This window comes from Palaemon carinicauda, chromosome 38, assembly GCF_036898095.1.
Source record: "Palaemon carinicauda isolate YSFRI2023 chromosome 38, ASM3689809v2, whole genome shotgun sequence".
Lineage (NCBI taxonomy): Eukaryota > Metazoa > Arthropoda > Malacostraca > Decapoda > Palaemonidae > Palaemon > Palaemon carinicauda.
In genome coordinates, this window is record NC_090762.1 from 70,481,452 (window position 1) to 70,502,370 (window position 20,919).

Genomic DNA, 20,919 nt, shown 5'->3' on the forward strand with positions numbered 1-20,919 from the left:
AATTTAAGTAAAATAAGTAGAGTTTATAGAAATGAAATGTAATTTAGACATTCATAGGAATGTAGACTGGAAACAGAGATTATTTAAGTTCTTAGCTGGTAACAAAGAATATTTTTCTTACCGTTTATGATTATTGTTTTACAGCACATTTTGCCGTTAAAGTACTGTGTGGTCTCCAAGGACTTTTCTGTGAAAGACTAGAACACAGCATCCAACACGACATAAATACCAAAAAAATATGGACTCCCCAGCTTTAGGGCCAGTGTATTAACATGCAAAGCTTGGATTCACTGTATATGAGGGAGACTCGAGTCCAGGCTCATTTGAACTCGACACAGCACTTCAGTTGCTGAAATTTGTCTGCTATGAGTGATGTCATTACTACGTCATCCATCTCATAGAAAAGAACCATCATCCCAGTTGACTTAACTTTAAGAGAGATAGGCTTAGTTAATGAACAGTCCTGAAGACAACACAGCACTTAGCCAAACATAGGTTTTTCCTCTCAATTGTCATTGTTATTTTCCTATTTTATTCTGCAAAAGCTCTGTAACGTTTATTTGTTTATTTATGCATGTGTATATGTGTTACAGGTAGGTTCCTAAAATTATCCTTTTAATTCACAGTTATTGTTGGTAGAGATATCAAGACAGTGCGACAGGCAAGAATTAAAGTAGAGCTATTAGTGGAACAAGCCAGAAGAAAAATGCCTTTTACACACTTCTTGTCAATGCCAATAAACAGCTCCTCGGTGCAAGAGAGATTCTTGGAGTTTAAGGTACAGTATGTGAAAGACTGATTTTCATCTTGGTACTGTCTATAACTTTTTAGATAATTAATTGCATATATTACTTGCATACATATACTTAGAAATAATAGCAATATTCAAGTTTTTTGCCTAATTTTTTGCATACTGTAATACAAGACAGTATATCTCACATTATAATATAAAATAGTTCTAATTATAAAATTTTTCATATTTTTCATTGACTTACTTAGATTTTTAGCTGAACATTTTCTAATAGTTAAAAGAGTATTATTTTTGTTATGGCAAAAGCTATAATCTTGCTCAAGTTATAATGGGCAAAGCTTAATCTAAAATTTCCATTATTACTGTATTGATATTTATATTATGCTTGGAGTTACCTGTACTGTACATTTGTTTGCAGGATGATATGCACTTGGTATATGCTAAGATTATAAATTACTTTAAATGATGAGTATTACATTGTCATCCTTTTATTACATGGAACTGTCTTTGCAAAACTTTCATAAAAATGTAACAAGGAAAGATATACAAGTGATAATTCAAAGGAACACACTCAATGTAATATACATAATACATCACTTTAATTGTTGATTTTTTTCTATATTATACATAAATCTTTAAACTAGTTATTTTACATTTAAATTGACATTTTAGCACACATTCATGAGTGCAGTGAACTTGGAGAGGCTATTGAGGCTCCTGTGAATGGGTGTTTAACAGTCATTGATTGGCATTTCAGCACCTCTCAGGAATCTAAGACCTCTCACGAGTTGCCACAGTTGGAACTTGCTCGTTGGGCCTTAGACAGAGTGAATTCTCAGATCTCCAGACCTGAAAATTCACTGTATTAGAGGGCCCAGTAAGTTCTGGGCTTCTCACTCTCTTGACAGACAAGATTTCATGTGTCCAAGGGTACAGTACAAGCCAATTTCCTCTTTCCTGGAATGTCTGCTCTGACAAAGCCACCAGACAGCTTCCTGGATCAACCGGGGCGGTGCAGTTGCCAACTTCACCATTACTCAGGATTTATCAAATCTTGAGATGTTGACAAAGTGCAGCAAGTTTGTGCACACCAGTCAATGAAGCAATCGACCACATGGGTCCTGAAGAATAGGGATGCTGTTGTTTCCCAATTCTCACGAATGCAACCCATTTTTTCCAAGAAGACAAGTATTGTCGTTTTGTTGTATTGGAATTGTACTCTTCTATGAGGTAAATTTTCTCCTTCGCAACTCCGAACTTTCTTTGAGCCGCAAGGGCGAGAAAATCATGAGCTGAAGGGTTTTCATTATTCAAGAGGAAGCGAAGACAGTCTTCTGTTGAACATCCTGGGACAGCACTGGAGATGGTAGAGGGACCTGGAGAGGTTTGAGTTCCAGAACAAGAGGATACTAATTGCTCTAGGGCTACTTGGGAGCTACTAGAGCCACTTCTCTCTTGAAAGTCCGCAGCTTGTTCAGGACTTTCATTTGGAGGTTGAATGGAGAAAATAGGTAAATGTAAGATCACTGGTTCCAATCCAGGGACATCGCATCCGTTCCTGTCGCTTCCAGGTCTAATTTTGGTGCTATATACCAGGAAAGTTTCTTGTTGAAGCTTGTCGCAAAGAGATCTATTTGCAGTTCTGGGACTTGCTCTAGGATGAAACAGAATGATTTTGCATCTAGAGACCATTCCGTTTCTAGAGGCTTGGATCTTAATAGGGTGTCGGCCGTCACATTGCGAACCCCTTCTAGCTGTACTGCTGAGAGATGCTAATTTCTCTGCTAAAGCGAGAATGCCTAGAATCACATGGTTGATCTGAGGAGACCTAGAGCCCTATTTGTTGACTCAGTGGACTGTTATCCTGTTATTGATGACTAATTTGATGTGTGGTTTCGTCTTTGGGTTCAGTCTTTATAGTCATGAACACTGCCATAGCTTCCAAAATGTGACTGACCACCGACCCTGTACTTTTTTGGAAGGGGAATGTCCCCCCAACCTTGTTCCATGATGTCAGTGTGAATAGTCACGGAAGGAGGAGGATACTGCAGAGGGATATGTAGCGACAAACATATGGCAATGGACCACGGCTTAAGCTGCTTTTGCAGTAAGGCCGGGGTTTTGTGGCGAAGATCCCTCCAAGCATTTGATGCCTTTCTTCTTCAGACTCTGTTGACATATTTGAGTCTTGCCTTTAAGATTGGGTCTGTCACATCAGTGAACTGCAGTGAACCCAAGACACTTTCCTGCTACTGCCTGATGAGTACTCTAGAACGAAGTAGACACCTGACAGATTTTGCGATTTCCTTTCTCTTGCCTTACATTAGAGAGAGGGTGTGTTACTTTAGATTCCAGTGAAGTCCTAGCCACTGGAGTTTCTGAGCTGGAGACAGGCTGGACTTTCGAGGTTGATTTGAAAGCCCAGAGACTAGGAATTTCATGACTTCTTGAGCTGTCAGAAGACATTTTGACTTCGTTGCAGCCCAGACTAGCCAGTCATCCAAGTATACCATTACCTGGAGGCCTCTGTTTCATAATTGTTGGACGATGGCCTTGACTAGCTTTGTGAAAATCTTTGGAGCTATACTTAGTCCGAAGGGCATAGCTCTGAATACATAGGCCTTTCTTGGTAGTCTGAAACCAAGGTAGGGAGAGAAGTGCTGACCTATCGGAAGATACCAATAGGTGTCTGTAAGATTTATCGAGACGGTGTAGGTCTTGGGGTAGTAGGGTCCGTATTTGTTAGATAGTTAGCATCTGGAACTTGTAATTCAGAATTAATTTGTTTAGTAGGGACAAGTCCAGAATATTTGGAAGAGTGTTCGAATCTTTCTTGGGCACGCAGAATATCCACCCTTGAAGTTCATGGATTTTGTGCAACGGATGACTCCCTTCCGGAGAAGATCCTGTACATAATCCTCCAAGAATGGGGTTGTGGGTTGTAAGAATCTCTTGAACTGAGTGGTTTCTGTCTCCATTTCCAGCCCAGTTCCTTTGAGACTATGCTTCAAAGTCGTCCCCCTACCAGTAGCTCCTCGTTATTGTGAAGGACCTGCTTCTTTAGACGCCTTGCCTCTACTTCCTCGGCCTCTAGACTGACCGCCCCTTCCAGACCTTCCTCTGCCAAAAGTTGTGGTGGCTCTCTCATATACGGGATTGAAGGCTGGAGACTGTGATACATACTGCTGGGGAATCATGTACACAGTTTGGAGGATGGCAGCAACTGAGGCTGTCGTGACAGGAAAGGATTTCCTTTCTTAGAAGGGTCTTCTAGGTTTCTTGCCCTTGGGTTGAGGTCCTTTTCCAGGGGTAGATTTCCTTTTAGAGGACATGTCCCACTTTTGCGTAAGGCTGTTATTCTTCTGAGCCGCTCTGTCCATGACTTCCTTAACCAATTTCTTGGGGAAGAGATCTTTCCCCCAGATGTTGGAGTCAATCAGCCCCTTAGGCTCATGCCTGACAGTTGCTGCGGCTAGGACATGTTCTCTACATGCTCTTCTGGCTAAAAAGAAAGCATGGAGATCTCTATGGAAAGTAGCCATGTGAGTTTTTGCCAAGACTGGGAAAAGATCAGATTTGGAATCGTTCCCAATTAGCATCTCCAAACAGGACTGGAAGGATAAAGATACAGATATTCTTTCTTTAGCTTCCAGTTCTCCCTTCAATACGGATTCGGGAATTCTAGGCTGCCTCTCATTAAATTGCTTGCCTCTGATCTCCTTATCGAGTTTTCCAACAGTAAAAATGTGTTGGACATCTTCCCAACTGTTCGAGTCATTAGGGAGAGCTAGGGAGACAGGTTTGCATTTCTCTAGCACTGACAATGGTCTACCCTTTACTAGCGCCTTCTTCACAGCCTCTAAACCTTTAAAGGTGAAGAGAAGGTCAGTATCCTTGGGAGCAACAAAGGTGGCCTGCTTCCTGCCGAAAGTAGAAAGTTTGGTATTAGTAAATTCGGCCATTTTAAGCTCCTTGACCAATAGGGACTGAGCCTTGCTATGGTCCAAGATGATAGTTTCCTTAGGGATTGTATCATCCTTAATGGACACTTCCGAGTTAAGCCTTACATAAGGATAACTGCCAATCGAGGGGAAGAAATCTAAGTCGAAGACCACCTTAGAACCCATACTTTCTCCTATGTGGAGGTACCATTCACTCAATCAGGCAGGCTCAAAGCTGGCGGAGCCTAAGATGCAGGTGCTTGTTAACCCTTCTACTCCCAATGGACGTACTGGTATGTTTCACAAAGCTCATCCCTTAACCCCCATGGACGTACTGGTACGTCCTTGCAAAAAAAACTATTTGAATTTTTTTTGCATATTTTTGATAACTTTATGAAAAACTTCAGGCATTTTCCAAAATAATGAGACTAACCTGACCTCTATGACGAAAAATAAGGCTGTCAGCGCAATCTGAAAAAAAAATATTGCAAAACGTGTTTGAAAAAGAAAAACGCCTGGGGGTTAAGGGTTGGAAAGTTCCAAATAGCCTTGGGGGTAAAAGGGTTAAAAAGCTTCTATCTTTGCCTCGAAAGATGCTTGACCATGTTTATGTTTGGCATGTAATTTTTCCATGAATGCCTTCATGGATGCCATAAACTCCAATCGACCCGGGAACAAAAGCTTATCCGCTATAGGAACAGAGGTCGAAGTAGATGCAGTGGCCATAGGCACAGGGATGAGGGAACAAGCTGAAGAAGTACTGGGTACTGTACTCACCGGATGGACATCCAGTGACTCACCAGAGTCTTCCATGGTCAGCGGGATCCTCTCCCTCTCTGATGGTACCAGTGGGAGTTGAACCGTCGGTAACTGGTGACCAAAAACAGTGGTCACCATGGCCTTGGGAAAGAGGAGGTCCTTAAGTTCCATGGAAGGAAGATAAGGGGCACCTTGTGGAGAGCTATTCTGAAAGCCTCCAACCCAGTGACGAATGGTCTTCTGACTCCACGCTTTCACATCCTGGGAGACGTCGGTAGCGTGGAAGCCATTGTCTTTTAGGTCCTTGCAAACCTGTCAGTTGGAAGGTTCCCAAATTGCAAGAGGCCCTTTTGGAAAAACATAACAGTCCGGATGTTTCTGGTAAGTCTTGTGGCCACAGGGGAACTTGACCCACCTGGTACAGGTTACCGTCAAACACTCCATGTTATCAGCAATCTGTAAAGAAGGGAAAATTTCAATGAGTACAAATCATGAAAATTTTTTTTATCTTAACATAAGTATACAGTATAAATAGAAATACTGGAGAAATATGCTTAAAAATATTTTTCTGAATGAGCCATGTCGTCCTGATGGACGTTCCTTATTGGCAGCTTTCTACTTGGTATATTTCTGCGAGTGATATACCAGAGAATTTTACCTGTAAAGGTATCTCAGAGTTCTAACTACCGAAGCAAATATCCTGAGAGATATCGTGTATACACCAGGGACGTATTTAAAACAAGCCAGGGCTATTCTTCCCCGAATAGAGTTAACTGTGTCTCGAAGGATATGGGATAGGATTGTATATGTGACCGAGAGAGCCGTTACAACTCCCGATCCCAGTGTGCTACAACCAACACATTTCCTCTAAAACCATTCCTTTTTGCAGACGCCATCTTGACGGTTGCTTGGAGTTTCTGCATGTTTTCGTACCTTTTTGAGTGATTTTGCGATCATGGATGCTTTGGCTTCTTCCTCATCGACTAAGTTGAGTACCCTTTTCTAGTAGGTTGGAGAAGGAAGAATCCATAATCAGGGAGAAAGGCACAGGAAAGAAAGGCAGTAATTAATGAAACCTGCCAAGACCAGGTCATTATCATTAACTCATGAAAAGAGGGGGTTGGTTTAGCCCGTAAGATAATGAGATGTACAAGACGACCAGGATGGCAAGAATGGAAAATTCAAAGGATATCTCGAGAACCAGACGGGATCCAATCGACCAACTTCAAAGGATAATGTTCCTCAGATATGGAAGAGGGAAGGTGTAGATGACCAGCCTAAGGCTGCAGCTAAGGCGGCAGAGGGGATGCCCCTGTAGCCAGCTCACATCAAATGCTAAAAGAACTCAAGCTGACAAGACTGGAAGCAGGGACAGAAGGCAACACTTCTGCTAAGATAGACTAACCAGGCAAAGGAGTCGAGACTCCACAGCAAGAGGAACATACCCCAGGATGAGAAGCTGCAGCCACAGCTCAGGCAGCTACTAAGGTGGCAGAGGAGAACCCCAAGGGGTACCAGCTCTCTGCCTGGATAGGGTTAGGCCATTAGAAATACTGTGCAGGCAAGCCTAGCCCACCTAGCTTGTGAGGGAAAACCTCAAATGCTAGGGTAAGAAGACTAGACAGTAGGAACCGTAGTTCTTAGGACAGTAAGGTATGGCCTAACCAGGAAGGGGAAGAGGCAGCAGAGGGAAGGTCTACCTGTCAGCATTAGAACAAGGTTGTGAGTTCCAATGGATAGACAAGAAGTAGACACAGGGAACAAGTTCCCAAGACCTGTGCCGCCTGGCCAAACAAGCAGGCTAAGTGGAAAAGGGAAAAACAGTCCCCCTAGGGCAACTGTAAACACTATCCAGCACTCTTAGAAAGACCTTCAGGACTGCAGCTCCCCCTAGGATGCATGGGAGGATGGGCAGCCTCACGAAACCAGCAAGGTTAAGTGAAAGGGGATGGTGCTCAAGTACATATTCACCAGCCATGGCTGCCGGCAGGGTAGAGTTAACCTAAGTCAAGACATAAAATACACACATGCAGACACCAGTAAAAGGGGGGAAATACTCCATAATCATACCACAATTGTAAAAGAATAATATAAAACACATTCTTACAATAATATGACTAAATAATTATGCATTTCTTAGCAATTTAGATATATGAGACGCCGGCGCCGACCGCACGCCAGCCTCAGGCAATAAAAATCATGCACACCGAATAAAAATGGGATGGAGAAGCGAAATTCTCCAACACAAAAGAAAATGGTACTCAACTTCGTCGATGAGGAAGAAGCCGAAGCATCTGTGATTGCAAAACCACTCATAAAGCTATGAAAACACGCAGAAATAACTCCAAGCAACCGTCAAGATGGCGTCTGCAAAAAGGAATGGTTTTACAGGAAACATGTTGGCTGTAGCACACTGGGATCGGGAGTTGTAAAGGCTCTCTCTCCCACGTATCCAATCCTATCCCATATCCTTCGAGACAAGGTTAACTCTATTCGGGGAAGGATAGCCGTGGCTTGTTTTAATCATGTCCATGGTGTATATAACACATGATATCTCTCAGAATATTCGCTCCGGAGGTAAGAACTCCGTGATACCTCAACAGGTAAAATTCTCTGGTATATCACTAGCAGAAATATACTAAGTAGAAAGTTGCCTTTGAGGAACTTCCATCAAGATGACATGGCTCGAGTCCAAAAAAGGGATATTTTTGGGTGAAATAGCCATGTCGTCCTGATGGACCTGCCCATTACCTTTCATCCCTTCCCAATTCTCAGTGTGAGGCTAGCATCATGCAATGGCTGCTGCTGGAATGGCGAACCAGCTATGTTTACAGTAACTCACTGGGATTGGAGTTATAACGGCTCTCCCACATATCCAATCCTATCCCATATCCTTCGAGATAAGGTTAACTCTATTTGGGGAAGGATAGCTGTGGTTTTTTAAATATTTAACTTAGCCGGTGAATATATAATAGCTGCAACTCTGTTGCTCGACAGACAAAAAACAGTAAAAACTCGCCAGCGATCGCTATACAGGTTGCGGGTGTGCCCACCAGCGCCAACTGTCGGCCAGATACCACTCTCTCGATGTAAACAAAGACTCAATTTCTTCTCTGTCGACGTGTCGACAAGACGTACTTTTACTCGCTGTAGAACCTGGAGTTTTCTCAACATATTTGGTGAAGTACTTCATTTTGGTTTGAGCTTTCGCAGTGCAGGAGTTTTATCTTCATCTTAAATCTTGAACTCGTTTTGGATAGATTTAATTTTTGGTGACAAAGAGAGTATGGACTTTCTTTGACTTTTAAATGGCCGACCCTTCCCTTAGACGGAAGTGTGTTTAGGCTTTTAGTAATTATCTTATCACGTTATAAATTAATTATAGATTTTCCTCTATATATTTTATATCTCACCAGATTTTTATTAGGCCTCTTCGATTAACTTTCCATTTATAATAAACATAAAAAATAAATTTTAATGTTTTGTTTATATGCGACCTTTCCTGAGAGTAGGCGGTCCTAACTTGGAAACCGAAGTTAAACAACGTTGAGCCCTTTCAATCGTAAATAGCTTTTAAAGAGCTAATGATTTAAAACTTTTTAAATGAATATTTTTAATAAATATTTTATGAAAGAATTTCTTTGAATAGTCTTCGTACTGTTTTCAAAGATGAACTAACGTTTAGTTTATTTATGCTACGCAGTTTGCGCTCTATCGTTACGATAGAGAGAGAGAGTATCACGGTTTCACTTTGCAGAAAGAGTAAATCGATTCTGACGTTTTGTTCATTCTTCTTTCAAAGCTTAAATGTTTTAAATTCTATTTTAAAGGAACTTTTTAATTGAAAAACCTTTCAGTTTTTTCCTTTGGTCAAATAACATGTTTTTTTTGACGAAACGTAATTGGGCTCTTCTCTTAGGTGCGAAATCAAGAGAGAAAGAGAGAGAGAGATAGAGACGGAGGGAGAGAGAGGAGAGAAAACGTTCCGTTCAAGCGGGTAACGTTGTTCTCGAGTTACTCTCGTCCCTAGTCTCTGTACGGGGAGAAAGGATAAAACGTTTTTAGTTTTATTCTCGTCCCCAGGCAATGTACGGTGAGAGATTGAAAACGTAGTTTTGAATGAACTAGTGTTTATTCTCTTCCCCAACCACTGATTCTTTTTTATCTTAAAAGATGTTTACTGTTTCTTTGCTGGTATTAATGTGCTTGCATTATACGACTGATTTCGCATTTACTACCTTTTGATGAGGGTAGAATTGCGTGCTTAAGCTAGAAATCAGTAAAAGTTTCGATTTCAGTGAAATAAGTGCAAAACAGAAAATCGTAGTGATAAAGTGATATTGCGCAAAGTGTTACAGTGTTGCGTCCGAGGGTTCGTCTGTTCGTGCCTGTCGTTCACCTAGTCCGGGACCTCTTGCAAGCTCCCAAGCCCAGGGGAGAAGTAATGTCGTACGACTTATGGGTTCGAGAGGCCTTGATCAGCGAACAGACGTTTCCCTCTATGGTATCGGGTGTATCTTACCAAGATCTCCCCTACCATAAGGCGAGAGAGACAATTTTCTCCTCGTCATCCGAAGGCTTTTCGCATAAGAAACCTGAAACAAGGTTTCGAGGCCCTTAAGCGAAAGTCAGTCCTTTCAGGACAGGTCCAGCGTCCTGGTTGCAGCCATTAGGACAGCTCTGACCCTATGCAGTCATCGGAAAACTGCTCGCCGCCTAACAAAAGCGTAACACAGACTCCGAGAGTCTTTTTTGTTGGCAAAGTGTTGCGGTCACAGACGTTACCCTCGTCTCTTACCGCAACCATTTCCGTTGATCCTAAATGGGTTGTACGGCAAGACATGCACAATAAGCTTGCCTCCCTTATGGAAGACTATTCTGCCGATTAGTCCGTTGAGCCTAGCCGTTTATCTCATCGAGATCCTGGCTTTCAGCCAACCTAACGTTCCTTTGTGCGTCCTGTTGACGTTGGCGTAGCTAAGTCACGTCAGTCAGGTTGTTTAGAACCACACTCGATGCGGTCTCGTGTGGATTTTCAGCCACATTTGGACGTTAGGCCACTTGCTGATGCTCCTGTTGACGTTCAGGACGTTCGCTAACAATCGGAGTTGACTTGTTTTGACGCTGTGCGTCAACCTCCGCATTCTAGAGTTGTTTTGACTGCTCAGTCTAGGCAGTCAAAGCAGTCTCGAGTGGACGCTGTGCGTCCTCACGCACCTGTTGTTGTTGACAGTTCACAGACTGTCAAGCAGTTACATGACGTTGCGTCCTGGTCTCTCGCACCTGTTGTTGTTGACAGTTCACAGACTGTCAAGCAGTTACATGACGTTGCGTCCTGGTCCGCTACTAATGCACCAGTGCGTGTGGACTCTGCTTGTAAAGCATTGCCACCACGGTAGGTCTCTCCCTTGCTTGAGACTCAGCTATTATCGGACAAGGTTCCTTTAGATGAGGAAGTTGCTGTTCCCCCTCCTACTGATATTCCCTTGAGGACTCTGTCAGACGGAGAGGAGCCTAAAGCTCCTTAGCCCTCTATGGACTTTAATTAAATCATGCTGATTTTTAAGGATCTTTGTCCGGATCTTTTTGTAACTGCTGCTCCTCGTTCGCCTAAACGTCAGAGCTTACACTAGGCCTAGCTACTTCGAAGCCGTTGTTTATAAGCTAGTGCTCTCTCGCTCTCCTAGAGAGCTTTACGTTTGCTAGGCGACTGGTTTATCACCAGGAGGAGTTTGGGGAATACAGCCTTTGCTTTCCCTTCTTTTAAACTGGCTTATAGAGCGAGAGTCTGATATGACACGAGAGAAGTTCTCGGCTTGGGAGTTCCTGCCTCTGCCCAGATAGACTTCTTAAATCTCGTAGACTCTCCCTGGCGCCTGGCCAGGAGACGCTCCAAGATTTTACAGGTCAACTTCACAGCTGTTTTCGAGCCTTTGAAGTTTTGCTGTACAATTATGTCATGCATAAACAAGGCTTTCAGGGATGGCTCCAATGATCTGACAGCCACGTTCTCTGCAGAGACAAGTCCCTCAGGGATGGCTCCATGTTTTGGCAGCCATGTTCACTGCAGGAGTACGTATGAGGCAAGTGCGCTCAATGTGTTCATTGTCAAGACAAACTTCACGATGAAGTCTACCAGGCTGTCTTGACAGCATTTATGGAAGGCGACTGGATGGTCTCTCTCGACCTTCAGGAGGCATACTTCCACATTCCTATACACCCGGATTCCCAACCGTTTCTGAGGTTTGTTCACAGGAATGTGGGGTACCAGTTTCGAGCTATCGGAGATCAGAGCCTCCCTGTACTTGGACGACTGGCTTCTCAGAGCCTCTTCCAGTCATCGCTGTCTGAAGGATCTCAATTGGACTCTAGATCTGGCCAAGGAATTGGGACTCCTAGTCAATTTGGAAAAGTCACAGCTGGTCCCATCCCAAACTATTCTGTATTTAGGGATGGAGATTCACAGTCAAGTTTTTCGGGCTTTTCCGTCGGCCCCCAGAATAGATCAAGCCCTGCTCTCCATCCAGAAGATGCTGAAGAAAGAACGCTGCTCAGTCAGGCTGTGGATGAATCTGGTAGGGACGCTTTCATCCCTGGAGCAATTTGTCTCGCTAGGAAGGCTACACCTCCGTCCTCTTCAATTCCATCTGGCTTTTCACTGGAAAAAGGACAAGACACTAGAAGCGGTCTCGATCCCGATTTCCGAAAAGATAAAGTCTTGTCTGACTTGGTGGAAGGACAATATCAGCCTACGAGAGGGTCTTCCCCTGGCAGTTCAGATACCCAACCACGTTCTCTTCTCGGACGCATCGGACTTGGGCTGGGGCGCGACGCTGGACGGTCGGGAATGCTCAGGTCTGTGGAACTCGAGTCAGAGGAGCATGCATATCAACAGCAAGGAGCTTTTGGTGGTTCATCTGGCCTTGATAAGCTTCGAGAATCTCCTTCGAGGCAAAGTGGTGGAGGTAAACTCGGACAACACCACGGCCTTGGCGTACATTTACAAACAGGGAGGTACCCACTCACTGACTTTGTACGAGGTCGCAAGGGACCTGCTCATCTGGTCTAAAGATCGAGGCATCTCCCTAGTAACGAGGTTCATCCAGGGCGACTTGAACGTCCTAGCAGATTGTCTCAGTCGGAAAGGTCAAGTAATTCCAATCGAATGGACCCTCCACAAGGATGTGTGCAAGAGACTTTGGTCGACTTGAGGTCAACCCACCATAGATCTCTTTGCAACCTCGCTGACCAAGAGGCTTCCAATCTATTGCTCTCCAGTCCCGGACCAGCAGCAATACATATAGATGCCTTCCTCCTAGATTGGTCACATCTGGATCTTTACGCATTCCCACCATTCAAGATTGTCAACAAGGTACTGCAGAAGTTCGCCTCTCACGAAGGGACAAGGTTGACGTTAGTTGCTCCCCTCTGGCCCGCGAGAGAATGGTTCACCGAGGTACTTCGATGGTTAGTAGACGTTCCCAGAAGTCTTCCTCTAAGAGTAGACCTTCTACGTCAGCCACACGTAAAGAAGGTACACCAAAGCCTCCACGCTCTTCGTCTGACTGCCTTCAGACTATCGAAAGACTCTCGAGAGCTAGAGGCTTTTCGAAGGAGGCAGCCAGTGCGATTGCTAGAGCAAGGAGAGCTTCTACCATTAGAGTCTACCAATCGAAGTGGGAAGTCTTCCGAGACTGGTGCAAGTCAGTTTCTGTATCCTCGACCAGTACCTCTGTAGCCCAAATAGCTGATTTTCTCTTATACCTGAGAAAAGGACGATCCCTTTCAGCTCCCACTATCAAGGGCTACAGAAGCATGTTGGCATCGGTCTTCCGGCATAGAGGCTTAGATCTTTCCAACAATAAAGATCTGCAAGACCTCCTTAAGTCTTTCGAGACCACTAAGGAGCGTCGTTTGGCTACTCCTGGGTGGAATTTAGACGTGGTCCTAAGATTCCTCATGTCAGACAGGTTTGAGCCTTTACAGTCAGCCTCCCTGAAAGATCTCACTCTTAAGACTTTTTTCCTGGTATGCTTAGCCTCAGCTAAAAGAGTCAGTGAGATTCATGCCTTCAGCAAGAACATCGGATTTTCGTCAGAAAAGGCCACTTGTTCTCTGCAACTTGGTTTTCTAGCCAAAAATGAGCTACCTTCTCGTCCTTGGCCTAAATCTTTCGATATTCCCAGCTTATCGGAGATCGTAGACAATGAACTAGAAAGAGTCTTATGCCCTGTTAGAGCTCTTAAGTTCTACTTAGCTCGTACTAAACCTTTACGAGGCCAATCTGAAGCGTTATGGTGTTCGGTTAAGAAACCATCCTTACCTATGTCAAAGAATGCTTTGTCATGTTTTATCAGATTGTTAATACGAGAAGCTCATTCACACTTGAGTGAGGAAGACCGAGCTTTGCTTAAGGTTAAGACGCACGAGGTTAGAGCTGTAGCAACTTCCGTGGCCTTTAAGCAAAATAGATCTCTGCAAAGTATCATGGACGCAACCTATTGGAGAAGCAAGTCAGTGTTCGCGTCATGTTACTTAAAAGGTGTCCAGTCTCTTTACGAGAACTGCTACACACTGGGACCATTCGTAGCAGCGAGTGCAGTAGTGGGTGAGGGCTCAACCACTACAATTCCCTAATTCCATATCCTTTTAATCTGTCTCTTGAAATGTTTTAATGTTTTTATGGGTTGTCCGGAAGGCTAAGAAGCCTTTCGCATCCTGGTTGATTTGGCGGGTGGTCAAAGTCATTTCTTGAGAGCGCCCAGATTAGGGGTTTGATGAGGTCCTGTTGTATGGGTTGCAGCCCTTGATACTTCAGCTCCTGGGGGTCTGTCAGCATCCTAAGAGGATCGCGGGGTTCCGTAAGGAAGACGTACTTACAAGGCAGAGTAATCGTCTAAGTCGACTTCCTTACCAGGTACCTATTTATTTTGGTTTTGTTATATTGATAACTGTCAAAATGAAATAAAAAACTCTTAGCTTTTACGATGTAAACATATTTAACTGGTCTCTACCCACCACCCTGGGTGTGAATCAGCTATTATATATTCACCGGCTAAGTTAAATATTTAAAAATGATATTTTAATTATAAAATAAATTTTTGAATATACTTACCCGGTGAATATATAAATTAAACGACCCTCCCTTCCTCCCCAATAGAGACGCAGTGGGATGAGAAGAAATTGAGTCTTTGTTTACATCGAGAGAGTGGTATCTGGCCGACAGTTGGCGCTGGTGGGCACACCCGCAACCTGTATAGCGATCGCTGGCGAGTTTTTACTGTTTTTTGTCTGTCGAGCAACAGAGTTGCAGCTATTATATATTCACCGGGTAAGTATATTCAAAAATTTATTTTATAATTAAAATATCATATTTTAAACACGTCCCTTTTACATAAACGATATCTCTAGGGATATTTGCTCAAGGGGTCAGAACCTTGTGATACCTCTACAGGTAAAATCCTTTGATATTTTACTCGCAGGAAATATCCCAAGTAAAAAGTTGCGTAGAAGAACTTCCATTAGGACGACATGGCTGTCTCACCCAATAATAAATTTTCCTGTCAAAATCCCTTTTTTTTACCACAGTAAATTGATATACACTCTACAGAGAGAGCTAGGACCAGCGGGATGGAGTGATACGTAGGGGTGTGAAGCACTGCATGTGTAAAGGAGCGCGGGCTATTTGAAATCATTGCGCAGTGTGAATTTTATCGCGATTATGAGATTTTCTATTTAATAGGTATTGCGTTGTTCTTGGTCGCATAAAACTGAAACTGCAAAGAAAAAACCAACGATAAAAGAGCGCCGACTGTACTTTGCAAGACCTTAGTCTCACAGAGAAGTCATGCGCAGTGTTGTGCACCCTTCCACTGAGCACTAGCGAGGTGGATGGGCGAGCTCTTCTGCCTGACAAAGTTCTGCGAGCAACTCAGGGTGCTCATACCTTAGTTATACCCATTTTTACAGGGACGAGTTAACCTCACCTCACCAACATTTGCCAGCGCCCACTAACATTCGCCAGCATTTACTAGCTAGCGCTCGCCTCACCAAACAACAAGTGCGCAAGACCTTACTTGCTAACCTCTTGGTACCTGGCAAGTGTTTGTGTTCTTTGCATGGTTAGGCAAATAACCCTTACATGCGAGAATACTCATTGTTTCCATGAGAGAGCCCACCCGACATTACAGTAATTGTTAGCTAGGTGCGCGGGCGTGTTCCCCTCTCTGATAATCTCTGTACAACTACAGATGCTTGATAATAACCTATGGTAATTGGATGACATGAGTTTCTTTTGTTGCGCATGCACTCCCTTGCGACTGCTATACTTTGCCAGGGAGGTGGAAACCTGGAACTGTAAATGAGTCTCATAAGACAAAACTCTCAGGAGTTATTGCCGCAAAATTGGATGCCTGTCAGCTGCTTGTGGCTGCTGCAAGCCACCGTTATGCCCCCAGGATACAACGAATCTCGTTATAGTCCTGCCAGGGTTTTACTACAGATAGGAATGCTTTCCGACCGCTTGTGGCTGCCTCATCCCCTGTTGTTCAGCAGACAACAAATCTTGGGAAACAATCCTTCGAGGTTTTATCTCGGACTTCTCTCTCTCCCTACGAGTTAGAGAGCTCATCGGTATGCGATCTTTGCCTCACTCCATCATGCCTTCAAAGCATTTTGGTCTCGTGAGACATAACCCTGTGAGGTTATGCTTTTATTCGCTTCCAGGGAGGTTTGTCCCGCCTGCCCGACCTTATATCGACAAAGGTCTGATCGCTTTGCTAACTACGTGTACTTTACATGGGCAAACAAACATGTTAACAATGCTACAGCAATAATATTGCTCTTCGTCTCATACAAGGAAACATGTTCACAAAGCTCAGGCTCATTTTAGAGCACTTACCCAGAGTCAGAGAAGTTACGATTGTACACAACCGCATGAGGGCATCGAACTATTACTGCCAACAAACGCAGTTCAATTCGCTAGTTGCATGCCTTACTCTAACGGTTGGATGCACACCCGTGAGAGATAGCAAGGACTACGTATGATCATATAATTGGAACGACGTTCTAATACTGTACTGTATATCATTTGATCTTCCTAATTCGATGGTTATATTCCTTCGGGAGAGTCAGGTTATTTATGACCATCCTACTCTCTTAAAACTAATCAGTGGTAGTCTGCTCTTAAGTAAAATCTTCCATTCCAGTCAGATCCTTCCTAACTTCGCCGGAATGTTTGTCTAAGTACTGTATTAAAAGCTCTTAAACTCCGAAACCAAGCATAAGCGAATTCTTTTTGACCATGGAGAATTATGAAACGTATTTCCCGTTTGTAAAGGTTTTTGTTATGGAAGAGGGTCTCGTTTGCCGAACATTAGCGATGTTCTCCAATTGAGGGTTGGACAACAAATTTTCCAGTCCGCTCCTGAATTTTCATTCTGCCTCAGTATTCCTGTTATAACAGAAGAAAATTTCTGTCTAGAGAGGAATGTTTAGTCTGTGTGACTGGTCCGTAGCTGAACTTATACTTACAGTACAACACTTGTGAGACAAACGATTGGAGATACAGTAAGTCTCAATCTTGTCTTGCGGAATTAGTTGCACCCGACTCTCGCGATCAAGGAAAAACCTGCTGCTCCGCCCACGTGCCAGCGCACAGTAACAATGCAGCCATTTTCTTATTCTGGTGAACAAACAGTTTGTGCTTGTAGAAGAGATGAAGGCTGCTTGCTAATCTCCTGCAGAAGAAAGGACGAACAAGAGTGTTTTCTCCAGGATGCGCTAGTTCAACGAGACACAGATCCTGGTCTTGCGGACGAGTCTTGCACACCCAACCACCTAGGGAGGTGGGTGAGCGAGCACTTCTGCATGATGAGGGTCTGCGCGCTCTTCCAACTCTGCACCATGGTCACCTTAGCGAGTTTGCTATACTGTACCTTACTCGGCAAGCTTGGCCTTCGCACGCTCCACACGTGAGCGAGCAAGTTGCGCAGGCAATTAGCTCACCTCTGCCCAGAGGGTACATCTCACGTACTTCACAGGTAAGCGTCGGACGCACTACGCACTGGTGGTGAGAAAACAGGAGCAGGTAGATCCTACCTTACCAACTGAATATGCCCTACCCTGGTGGCATGCCCCCCAGAGCAGGTGGCGAGCTCACCTACACCACGCCAAATATGGACTTTGTACGTGCCACAGGTGAGCACTACCTCACAGGTGGCAAGCTAACCTGCTCGCCAATTATGGACTTTGCACTAACCACAGGTAAGCATTACCTCAGTGGCGCGTTGTCACAAGTAGCACTACCTCGATAGCGTGCTACGCACAGGTGGCAAGCTTGCCTGTATGCCAAGTAAGCGCTATCTCCCCAGTATTACGCGCATGTAGCAAGACACAGCATAGACTGGTAGATAGAGTGTATTACCAAAGTGGGGATTCCCAGTGAGGGATAAAAGACTCTAGGAAGTGGAAATTCCTTCTTCAAGCGAGACATGTTATGAGCCCACCGATGGCTGAGCCTACTGGGGCCCCTGAATTTCCGAGTTCTTTGGCCCCGACAAGTGACATAGCTTTAGTCTCCTCTAATGGCAGCTGATCCTTTCAATGTTAGCAAGGATTCTACGGACTTACGAGTCCAATAAAATCAGAGTGAAAGAGAGGCCCGAGTCGGAACGTACAGATTACCATCCTCCTCAGGGGAATAATCCTCCTCTCTCCTTCCACATGTTTGAGGCTTCGGGGATGCATCAAAGGAAAATGGGGGCTTACCTGTCGCGGCACCTGTCGGCAGTGTCACACGAGTTTCCCTGAATTGGAGTACAGTGTTGCTGGCTCTTAATCTTTTCTAATAACCCCCTTTTGTCACACTGTTGTGTCTCCCATGGAAGAATGATGGTGGTAGAATAGCCAGTCAAGGGTATTTTTTACACTGCATAAAACACACAGACATGACATTCCCTGCAGTCAACGACCATACCACGTTGAAAACGCCACTTCTCATCTGATGAGCGAAGTCGAACAACATTGGTTCTGGTCAGTATTTGGAAGGTTTACTGGCTGGGAACACCAGAGGCAGGTGGCAATGACTCCTGTCTGTCTAGCTGTTACAAGATGGAGTTGGACCTGAGACAATTCATTTGGCCCTTGTAACCCAATTCAGTATGAGCAAAGAACTTTCCTAACAGTCATCCCGACCAGGCAGACTCAGATAGTGGGCTTTGAGGGACCTCTCTCTCCCTCAGAGACAGGAAGTCATGGATAGAATGTCAATCCAGAACATTTCATGTTCAGAAGTGCTAGAGTATTGTTAACCAGTATGGGGTAACCAGGTACCCTTTTTAGAGGGAGACCCTTTCTAGAATGGCATCGACAGACTGGTCGAGGATCCCCATAACTCTGTGGTGGTAGCAACCAATAGCACCTAGAGCCTCTATTCCTGCTTGCAGAGATATCAAAACAATGGTTCCTTCTTTCCTGAGTGGCTCATACAACCTCAGTCAGAGATTCACCATGATCACTCGTGCTCCTACGACTTCTCTCCTGGAGGGTATGCAACATCTCCTCTGTCATGGAGGAGTTTTGCAAGTAATTACGAAAAGGATGGCTGGATACCCCTGTAGGTCATCATTCGCCCTCCATCATTCCAGGAGGGGTTTCTGCTAAGATTGAGTTTGTTGCAGTGGCTTCTCGCCATTAGATATCTCTCTCCCCTGGACAGCGAAGCTCGATACATTGTGGAGAAAGACCCTGAGCGGTCTCAACCACGATAGAATACTGTTGAACTTCAAATCTTGGTCACCATTTTAAATGGAGTCAACCGTGCAGCAATGGAATTGTTTCCCATCATTCAGTGTTGAACTTACTGGTCCTCAGTCAAAAGTTAGATGGCTTTTTGGAGCATAGTTCATGGGCCACGTTCCTGTAAAGGAGTGCGTCATACCTCGAATCAGCCCTCAGATCAGGATCTGACTCTTAGCTAGGTTTTTTTCTTTCTCACCTTGATCTCCGCAATGAGTGCCAGCAAAGAACATGGTCTCTTCTAAACATACCCAAGCCATGGGAGGGGGGAAGGTTTAGTAACACTTGACCTTTTTCCCTGAATCTGTTCCCAAGACTCAGACTTTGGCTGTAGTAGATCCTAGAATTGCGCCCCTTCTGTATGGAGTCTGTTTTGTAACTGATGACCCAGATCAATTTTTTCTTTGTCCCTGTATGGGCATGGATGTTTCTCTCAGGTCATAACTCTTCATCAACATAGGTAGAGTCAAGAGGAGAATAAACTTGATCCCTTCCTGAACTAGGCAGGTAATAGAATGAGCCGTATATACGGACCCGACTCCTCTCCACCATAGACCTACAGCTCATGACATGAGGTGCTAGCATACCCCTGGTATTATAAAGAACTTCTCTGTGACACAGGTTTTACAAGCGGGCATGTGGCACTGTCAAACAATGTTCACAATTCACTACCTGCAAGACATAACCCACAGGAACCTAGATACCTTCTGGATAGGTCCTGTGGTGGCTTCGCAAAACATTGTCAATAACACTTCAGCTCCCTTGTATGACAAGTAGCAGTTGGTCGAGGGCAGATGTTACCTAGTTGTAAGGCTAAAATGAATGTGTAAGTGACGGACCTCTTTGTTTTTATTCTCCCCTCTCTGGGGGTTTTAGCATCCAAAAGACTCACCAAGCTGACCTCCTCTGACTGCGGGTGGGTATCATGGTCCCTTTCATAACCTGATGCATGGAATTTGTATTTTTTATATCCCCGACCTTCGGGCGAGGCAGGAGTCAAGCAACATTTTATGTAAGTCAGAACCTTAGCTCCAAGCTAATATGTGCCTAGTCGAGTCACAAGAGCTTTGTTATCACACCTTCGCACAAATTGCTCAGGCCAATTACTCTTACGATTTTGAAAGTTAGTGAGATGACAGGGTGCGCTCTCCACAGTTCATGCGAAGCTCAGAGTTGTGCCCTGGGTCAGTTACCAGCCAGTTAGGTTTGGACTTCCACCCACCTAACATGAGTCTCCATAGTAAAGAGCTAGAAAGTTTTTATTTGGTTCCGGAACAAATGACAAATTTTGAAGTAATTTGTATTTTTCTAACCATACAAACCTGAAGCTCTTTACTCATACTGGCCCACCATCACCTACCCCCGAAAATCCTGCCTGCAATTGCAAAGTGGCTTGTTTTGGCTACTGCGTATATAAGCAGGTGGTAACTAGTAGTAGGTAGTTACACATTACTAAAAGTCATTTCTCTAGTTTCAGCTGTCGCCGAAATGTATCTTCATAGTAAAGAATTTTAGGTTTTATGTTTAGGAAAAATTCTAATTATTTCCAAATTTATCACATTGTGTGCTTTATGTACAGTATGGTAAAAAGCATTCAACAAATGGGGAAAACTATGTAATAATTCAATTGGAGATTCTTTGGGGTGATGGATATACTGCAGTAATATTTTT

The 20,919-nt window shown here is 44.1% G+C and overlaps 1 protein-coding gene across 1 annotated transcript in view; it reads left to right on the top strand.

The window, feature by feature from the left end:
- Positions 1 to 20,919, top strand: part of LOC137630238 (activating signal cointegrator 1 complex subunit 1-like) — a 207,586-nt gene that overhangs the window by 144,090 nt on the left and 42,577 nt on the right. The window contains exon 4 of the mRNA XM_068361698.1: positions 627 to 778. Within this exon, the coding sequence (XP_068217799.1) occupies positions 627 to 778 (152 nt within the window). The remainder of the gene's footprint in view (positions 1 to 626; positions 779 to 20,919) is intronic.